This window comes from Crocodylus porosus, unplaced genomic scaffold, assembly GCF_001723895.1.
Source record: "Crocodylus porosus isolate Cpor-Errol unplaced genomic scaffold, CroPor_comp1, whole genome shotgun sequence".
NCBI classification, from domain to species: domain Eukaryota; kingdom Metazoa; phylum Chordata; order Crocodylia; family Crocodylidae; genus Crocodylus; species Crocodylus porosus.
The window spans coordinates 25,143,543-25,152,613 of record NW_017728911.1 but is presented as its reverse complement, the minus strand read 5'-3'; the positions used below and the strand labels follow the sequence as shown (position 1 = coordinate 25,152,613).

Sequence of the window (9,071 nt, the reverse complement as noted above, 5' to 3'; positions counted from 1 at the left end):
GCTGACTTCCTGCCCTTTGGGCAGGGGGCTGGACTCGATGATCTCCCGAGGTCCCTTCCAGCCCTGATGTCTATGAAATCTATGAATAACTGTGCATGTCATCAGAGAGCCCGGAGGACGTTTGAAAATGCTGTTCTCAGTTCTGCTCTTTTCTTCTTTTTCCTTTCATGGTTGTGTAACAAGAAGACCCTTCTTGCCTGCACCTCCCACTTTGTGCATTTCTTTTTCCTTCTGAGTACTGGCAGAGACGTAGCCCATTCATTGCACGGGTGTGGCAAGGCTCAGAGCAATCCAGAAACCTGAAGTGGCTTTCTGTAGGAGAAACCTACAAACTAAACCTACATATTAATTGAGCTAAGTATCACTAAAGAAAACAAAAGAACTAAAATATCCACTTCGAAGTCTGTAAATATGTCCGGGTACTAACCTAACTCACTTACTGTCCCCAGAAGCCTTTGATCTTCACTACCTCATGTTACATTTTTATATACTTCTTACAGTGCATTTTTATACTTCATCTCTCTCATCTTTGCTATGGCATTTTGTATTTTATATTTTATGCTTTTAAGCCCTTACGGAATGTACTCCCTGTAGAATGAAGTTACATCCTGGACCATTGTTAAAAACTGCATTGAAATTGTAATTGTAAAGTGATAAAATCTGCAATATTGGGCTGCTCCCCTGAGTGAATGCGCGTATGAGTCAACAGATAGTTGAATGACAAAGCAAGAGCCTCTGGCTGTTGACAGTAGCCTAACCAGAGGAACTTAGAATCATAAAACTCTACAAGCCATTTTAAGCTAGTCAAGCCACCTAAAACCTGCAAGGACACAGCCACTGAATCAATGATGTCAAGGGTAGACTCCCAAAACTACACCACTGGGCAAAACCATTGGGCAAAGACCCATGTGGGACAGCAACCTCTGGACTGGGCAGCCAAAATGATGCTGGTGGATCACACAAGTCTGCCAGAAAGGGATAAAAGGCAGTGAAGGGTGACCCTCAGTGGTGCCCCACTCATCCAGCACCCAACTTACCAAGACAGAAGGACAAGCAGGCAACCCCCTTCTGGAGATCCAGACATCGCCCTGGAGGAAACTGGCCATCAACAGCAGACTCCAGCGTACCAGATAAGTATAAACCAACATCAGTGCTACACTACTATTGTAGCAATTGTGTGTATATGTGTGTGTCAGTGTGTGTTAAGGTGGCCTGTACTCCCCATAACTCAAAGTTTGCATTTATGATTTTATTGGTAACTTCACATCCCATACAATAAATTAGAATTCATTATGATCCTGTGAGTTGGTCCTTTGTAGCCAACAGTTGCTATATTTTCTCCTTCACTGACAGCAGTATTGAGTGAGCCAAGCTACAAGTCATGAGCCAGTTAAGTGGTAATGTGGTAGTTGATGCAAAATTTTGTGAACAGCTTCAACGAACGAGAACAGATTTTCTTTCCCATCCCATTGAACAAAGTGTATTTTGACTTCAGCTAATCATTACTTTCAAACCAGCCTTTTCCTCCTCACTGGAATTCAGATGTCTTCAATTCAGATTTATAAGCCAGTTTAATGCATACACTATTTTATCCTCATTTTTACTCTACAGTTTATACACTAATGATGATTAATACCAGCTGCATCTCCTTTCTCTGCCTATTCAAGGCAGAAACACAATGATGAAGAATATATACTTTGAACAGGTTACTGGAAAGGGCCTAGACAGTTTATGCTGAATGGTTAATAAAGAGTGCCACATTTTTGCTGCACCATGGAAAGGTGGTTGATGCATATACTGCTGCAAATGGGTGTGGTGCTTTACTCACAAATGAGGCAAGTACCCCTGCCCTGGATTGCTTGGATTGTGACCAGCTCTCATGCATAAAGAGGGAGGTCCTTCCCCCATTCACTGCAGCTGCAATTGCAGTTGCTGTTCCTGCCGTCCCCATGAGGACTGCAGTGATCTCTCACAGTGAGTTCTCTGGGATGCCCAGGAGCAGAAGGAGACTGGAATGAGACCAAGAGAAGCACAGTGCACTGCCCAGCCATACCCCTGCATATTAAGCCATTTGAGAAGGGGTGCTGCTTCTGAGGCACAATCCCTCCAGGATATGTAACCCCAGCATCCCCATGAATAGCACAAGCCCATGGCTAAATGCCTTTGTTTATCCTTGAACTTGGATGTCTATCTGATCTGATTTTCTAATCTAATTATTATCTAATTTTCTCTGGAGCCTTCCTTGAAAGGAAGTATAGGATGGGATCTGTGGATGATAATTAACCCAGATGCACATCAGCACAGTGAGTAGGTCTGGTTAGAAGCAACAGAACATCTCTAGTTTGGTACTGAAAAGTCCTATATCAAAGCCATGAGAAGCAGCAATGCTCACCTGGAACACAGAAAATTCTCACACGCGCTTTTTTTTTTTTTTGCTCAATATTGCTAAATCTGCAAGACCTGAAGCTCCATTAAATGCACCTGGTGGATAGTCTTATGGTCGATGTAACTTGTGCAGCCTGGAATCATCATTGTAGTAGGAATAAGCTCTAAGCACACTCTCTTCCACTGAGATATTAGGCAAGTATTGCAGGGGGGCCCGTGTCTGCTTCAGACAACTGGAATGTTGTTTATGCAAGGGGAATCCCTAGCTGCCTGGTCAAGGCAATTCTCCTGCAGCCTGCAGGAGAGCTCGGGCAAGGATCTGGCCCCGTGCATTTACTCAGCTATACAGGAGTAGTGTTATCCATCTCGTTGAGCATACACTGTACAGGAACTTCATCTACCAAGAGCAAGGAGGCAAAAGAACTTGTAGTTCAGGTTTGTATAAATAAACCAGACTCCTATCCTTGTGGCCTGTTTCTGATGGAAGTATGAAATACAGCCTCACAGTTCAGTTTTCTAACTACCTCTTTCCCTATTTGCCTCCAGGCTGTCTGTAAAAAAGAACTAGACAGGAGGAAAGAAGAAACTGAAAAGAGCAAAGAAAGCTAGAGGACAGAAAAGCTGCTCAGAGAGTAGCTGTGCCTCAAGGACACAAGCCAGCTCCTAGCTTTTAAGCCAAGGGGAGGAGGGGACCTCAGCATCATTGCCTCCTTTGTACTCTCAGGTTCTTACCTATCCTGGTCATGGCAAAAGGGATATTGCTTTTTCTTCTTTCCCATTTGCCTTTTTTGTTTTATTTCCCTTTTCTCATAATTCAGCAGGAATAAAGCAGGACATAAAAAGTTCCTATATGGACTAGGTAAGAAATAAAATTATTTCAGTTATTGCAATTAGCTTCTACAGTGAACAGTGACAGGACTAAAATGGACTACTATCAAAGCACCTTGCAAAGAATTTTAGAAAAACCTGAAATTTTCTCTTTTCTGTTCAGTCAAAGTCTATGCACCAAAACTAGTGATACCTATAAAATCATAGGCATGGCAATCCTTTCCCGACATGTCTACATCTTTCTTTTGGGCCAACTCTTAAGGTTTGCTTTAGCTACCTTGAACCACAAGCTGCCCTCCATGTTCCTTTCCTGTTGTGCACTGGTGCAGCACAGAAGAGACAAGCAGTAGCCAAACTGATTCCTAGAAGTGCTTTGCTGGACAGGAACATGAAATCAAAGCAGAGATCTTCAAGGAACAATAACCACAACTTGTCTTTCCTACTGTGTTAGCTCCAATTGCAAGTAGCAGAGACAAAGATGTTTGGCAGCTATCCTGTGCTTTCACTTTGCTTAGCTCAGGTGAGGGCTAAATACAATACTGGGGGTGATGGATGTGTGGAGGAACCTTAGCCTTGGATCCTGATGCTCAAACTTCCAGGGGTGGGTTGACTACTGCTAGGAGGTGACCTAAGGTGCTTTAATGTTTAGAATGCAGGTGCAGACCTAAATATATAGAGCACCGTAGACTTACCCCAAGTGTGTACAACGTGCTGGCTTTGTGTAGTCAGAAGCCATTATGTGCTAATGAAAGAATACGTGCTTATATGTGTATTGGCCTGTGTTACGCCCAAATTGTGTGTGAGAACTATTTTACAAAAGTTAATAAAAACAGAGTCCATTTTCAAATGCGGGTGTCAACCAGCCATCACCCAAGTTTGACTACTGAGCCTAAATTGCATAAGCAACCAACAATAAACGTCTTATGGGCTCAGCACTGGAACTATATGAATATACAAGCACTGCGCCTATAATTCCTCCATAGAATGAAGGCATCAACATGCTGATTTCTCAGTCATGGGCTCACCTGGTGATTTTATTGAAGCACTGTATGAAATCCCATTGTGCTGCTGATTATCACCAATTTCCAGAGTTGTTGTTATTACAGGCTTTGGTCTGAAGTCACGTTTAGGCTGACTAGATGCTACATTTATTCTGGAACACAAAGGAAGAGTGCTAGGACATTTCTTTGTGGAAAACTAGAAGCAGTATGAAGCTGTTCCTTAGTGATTACAAGGTGGGTTGTTTTTTATGTTTTGATTTTTTACTCAGTCTGAAGGGCTGGCCTGCAAGCTACCATTTCATTTTCAGCAGCTTTTCACTTTTACCCAGTTTTTTAGCCATGTTGATTGTAACAAAGATTAAGAGTCTGACTTTCAGAAGTGCAGAACACCTACAACTACCACTGAGTTTCATGAGTAACTGAAAGTCAGATTACAAATGACAAGTCCAGAAACATAGTGAATGATGACTTGGAGAGCTCATATCCCCACTGGTTCTAACTAAAAAATAACTAAATAACCAGTGGTAACAGTAATAAATTTTTCTCCATTAGTATTATGTAAAAGTCTCTGTGGCGAGTCATCAACACAGCACATCAAAACTGTGCTTCCAGCCAACTGGCAGTTTCTTGATATGCCTTAGGATTTTATGAAAAATCCCTCAGTACCTTGTTAAAAATTTGGCCTAAATACAAGACCTCAAAAATGTGGCTGAGAAAATGCACAGCCATATCAGTTTGTATGAACAAAAATCCACCAGCAAAGACAGAATCTCCCAATTAACCCCAAAATGTGGGTGAAGAGTTCTGAATGAAGACAAGGATGCCCCTGTACGTTCAGTGGGCAGAGTTCATTGTATAGCCACAGGTCTTTCAAAGACCTACACAGCATCAAGAAGTCACCAGATGGCAAATGCTTGAAGTACTGAAACCCACTGAAGGTGCAGAGATATAGAAAAAGGATAGACATCTGTGAGATGGTGGTGGAGGCTTTGTTGCTTCAACATCTTTCTGCATGCTCGAAAATAAGCTACAAACACTGTTTAAAATGCTTTGATCCGGTTTCTTCTTACCGGTTTTGCAGCTTGCTTTGCAGTTCCTCCAGAATCTCCGTGGATTGTTTATGGTAGTCTAGCGCTGCCTCTGCAAACACTGCCAACTGGCTGACTTGCTCTACCTAAAGTACAAAGCAGAAAGAGACTAAGGAGTCTGCATATTGTTCAACTACAGAAAAAACAGACAGACAATAATAAACTCAATGATTAAGGCTAAAAATAGGCCTGGTATCTCAGAAGATCTCAGGATCTTACAGGTCATATTTCTTTTTTAGTTTGAGGCCCAAATAATGACTTGAGAGTCTGCAATCTTACAGGGAGAAGCATGTGGGCAGAGCCCAGTGCCTGCACTGAGCCCCAGTGGGGCTCGTTGCAGGGTTGGGAATATAGCACATCGCAAAAACATGTGCTTGCATCTAGAGGGGTTTACTCAAGCCAAGGAACTTGATCAAGAGCATGGTACTCCCCTTCCCTCCTCCCCCTCCTAACTGGAGAGAGTCTGACAGGATGGTTTCTTCATAGAAAAACATTTCAACAAAGCTGAACTTGAGTATGTGTAAGGAAGAAATCATTTAATTCAGAGGCACTAAAATTAAAGGGGGAAAGCTGCCCACAGCTGCTCTGTAAGTAAAAATTCAAAAGGAGAAGCATGAATAAGTCCAGAGAGAAAATGACTTTACATCTCTTGTTGAGAAGGGAGGTGTCGGACCATTTTACAGGGCAATCTATTTACACTGCTCCACAAATACCCAACCAAGGAGAGCAGCCTAGCCTAACAAAGAACTTGAGGCCAGATTTTTTAACAGGTATGGAGGAGCCTAATTCCCATTGATTTCAGTGGGAGCTGACACCTAAATCCCTTTAAAGAATCTGGCTATTAGTTCCTTCATCCATTTGCAGCAGCACCCTGGGCCCAGCTGCTGAAAAACAAACATGTGCTAAGAAGTCACCAGCTAGAGACTGAATAAAAATGAGGTATAACTTCTACTTCACAAATTCTGGGCCCGGTCCCTGAGGACTTCCCTCTTACAGTGTGCAAATTTGTTTTACTATATACTGCTCTCAGTTTTTCATCCTGCAGTCTGTGGGTCCCCAAGCCTGGAGCGGGCCAGGGATAGGACTCCATATTTGATGACTGTGTCTTTCAGACCAGTGGTGTTTAGGAAAGCATGACTGTGCAGCATCTTCTTACAGGGATCCACAAAACGTTGTTTACTACCTCTAGCAGACTACACACTGCAGTCCTGAAAAGGTCCAGACTTACCTCACTAGGTGGCAGCATTTATAAACTAATAAATAAATGATTTAATCAACTCAGAATAAAAACCGCAGATAATTATGCCAGAATCTCACTACAGGAGGTGAGAAGCGGGAAATCAAAAGGAGGTAAAAACGCACCCATCTCCCAACACAAACTGACACTCAAGAATAAAGTGGTAATCATGGTTTCTTCTTGTTCCTTTCCTTTTTTTTTTTTTTTAAGATGACATTTAGAGGATGAAAATCAGCAAAATGTGGTACCTTCCATTTAGCTCTCAGGCCTTCCCAAGCCTCATCAGAGACTTCATCAGGTGTTTGGAAAAAAATTGCTGCAGTCAAGTTCCTGTTTCGTGTTGATTTTATTACATAGTTTATCAGTTTTCACCAACTCAAAGTTTATTGAATTCTCAGCTAGGACTAATAAAACAAAGCATTGCCCCACAGCTTGTGTGATCTAAATGCACAGTACCCACTTATCAGCTGGTGCAACTCCATTGTATTCAATAGGTCTACAGTGATTTACACTGGCTGAGGATTAGCCAAGTAGAATACAGGGATGCACTGACAGATTTTGGGAGCCAATACCGATAGCCAATTTTTGTAGAGGCATAATTGGCCCAAACTGATCCGATTTCTGATACAGCTGTGTGCAGCTGGTAAGTCTACTGTGGTGGAAGGGGAGGGGGAGTGAAGGGGCCTGGTAGGGGGCTGCAGATCAATGCCCCCAGTGGTAAGAGAGGGAGTGGGGCTGGGGTAGGCACTGCCCAGCCAGGGTTTGTCTGGGGGGCATGGGAAGGGGGAATGGCTCCTGCTGCTGCATGCAGTCCAGGACAGCATGGCAGGGGAGCGTGTGCCCCTGGACCTGCATGGGGCAGAGTGGGGCAGGCTACAGCTGCAGGCTGGGGCCAGCAGCTGCACCAGGCTCTTCCCAGTGGGGAAGAAGGGCCACGATGCATTCGGGTCAGGTGGTGGCGGCACTGGGAGGGGGAGCTACTGGGGGTTTGCAGAGAAATTTTGGGGTGGCTGAAGTCCTCCCCCATATCCCCCTCCCAGCACCACCACTGCCCACCCCAGGCCTGCCCCACCCCCAGGAAGAGCCCAGTGTGGCCCCCCAGCCCACAGCTGCAGCCTGTCCCATGCAGATCCTGGGGCACACTCTCCCCCCATGCCCTCCCAGAATGAGCGCAGTGGCAGGAGCTATTCCCCCTCCCCATACCCCCTGGACTAGTTGTGGCTCCATCCCACACCTGCCCCACCTTGGCGTGGCAGCACCTACCCAGTCACACTCCCTCCCTCACCGTGGGGGGTGATCTGCCCCCCCATGCCCTTTCCCTCCCCTTTCCTCTTCTACCACAACAGTCTTACCGGCTGCACACAGCTCTCCAAGCTGCTGGGCTGTGGTCCTTGCTGCCTGCATGCTACACTAGCTGCGTGCATGCACGGAGATTTGTCAGCCAAATTATCAGCCACATCAGGCCAATTTCCAATATAGTCAATTTTCTTTACATCTGTGCCAATCCGATATTGGACCAATGCATTGGTGCACCTCTAGTAGTATACAATTTTCTCTTTCCATAACACTCCCAAATGCAATTTTATTCTTATATGGCAACCCAATTAATCCCTCCCTTTACACTTAAAACTGACAGCCAATGTAAATGGCCAGAAGTTCAATGCAATTTTAGCCATAATTTGATGGTCTGCTTGAACTCTGATTACCTGAGTAAAGCCCCAATAAACCAACTTTGTGCAGGGGCCTTGCATGGAGCTGGTAGAGGAATCCTGCCTTCTAAGTCAATGGCCAGTAGGGCTGTGCGAAGCTTCAGTTGCTGATTTGATTCGGAGGAGATTCGGCTGAATTCGGTAGCATAGATGGGTAGCATAAGCTTTTGTGAGCCCCAGCTCACTTCATCAGATGAATTGAGTCATTTAACAGCAAATGATTATTGGAGCTGGGGTACCTTACACAGATAACTGGCCCTGGAGCATGGAGTATCCCTGAAACTGTCACCTCTGCAGCTCTCAGGTATGTCATGATTTTGGTTTGCAGCTAAAAGAGTTAGACAGGTTGGTTACTCCTGACAGACAGGCTCTTCCTTCCAGAAGGTTTACAGGACAGGAAGCAGGAGGACAACTTACATCATTTTCTAAGAAGTTGAACATGCTTCTTTCTGCCAGCTCTTTTGACTCCTCAAATTTTTCTACCGCTTGTTTAACTTCTTCATCTGGTATCTTCCCTAGGCGCTTCTTTTTATAATCATAATCCAAACGCCGGCCTTCTAGTTTCTTCAGGTGATGCTAAACATGGCAGAACATTTCCCATTAGGTCAAAAAGAGGCAAACCCAAACAGACACGTTATGATTTGTAAACAGTTCTTGATTATGGATACAACTACATTAATTTATATAGAATCACTGAAATGTAGAGCTGAAAGGGATTTCAAGAGATTATCTAGTCCATCCCGATCCAAGGCAATATCAAATACACCGTGGCCATCTATACAGTATAAATGCTTCTTTGAACATTAAAACTACACAGACACCA

At 44.1% G+C, this 9,071-nt stretch overlaps 1 protein-coding gene across 2 annotated transcripts in view; it reads right to left on the bottom strand.

Annotated features, from left to right (window-relative positions):
- The window catches only part of SH3GL3 (SH3 domain containing GRB2 like 3, endophilin A3), a 95,803-nt gene that overhangs the window by 7,316 nt on the left and 79,416 nt on the right, over positions 1–9,071 (bottom strand). Inside the window, exons 6-9 of one of the 2 annotated variants that reach the window (XM_019533693.1) lie at positions 8,666–8,824; positions 5,285–5,388; positions 4,239–4,366; positions 1,139–2,009 (exon numbers count right to left, since the gene is read on the bottom strand). In XM_019533693.1, coding sequence (XP_019389238.1) covers positions 1,909–2,009; positions 4,239–4,366; positions 5,285–5,388; positions 8,666–8,824 — 492 coding nt within the window. In that variant the 3' untranslated portion in view covers positions 1,139–1,908. Of the gene's footprint in view, positions 1–1,138; positions 2,010–4,238; positions 4,367–5,284; positions 5,389–8,665; positions 8,825–9,071 lie in introns of those variants that run through there. The other variant, XM_019533691.1, reaches the window with a different exon arrangement.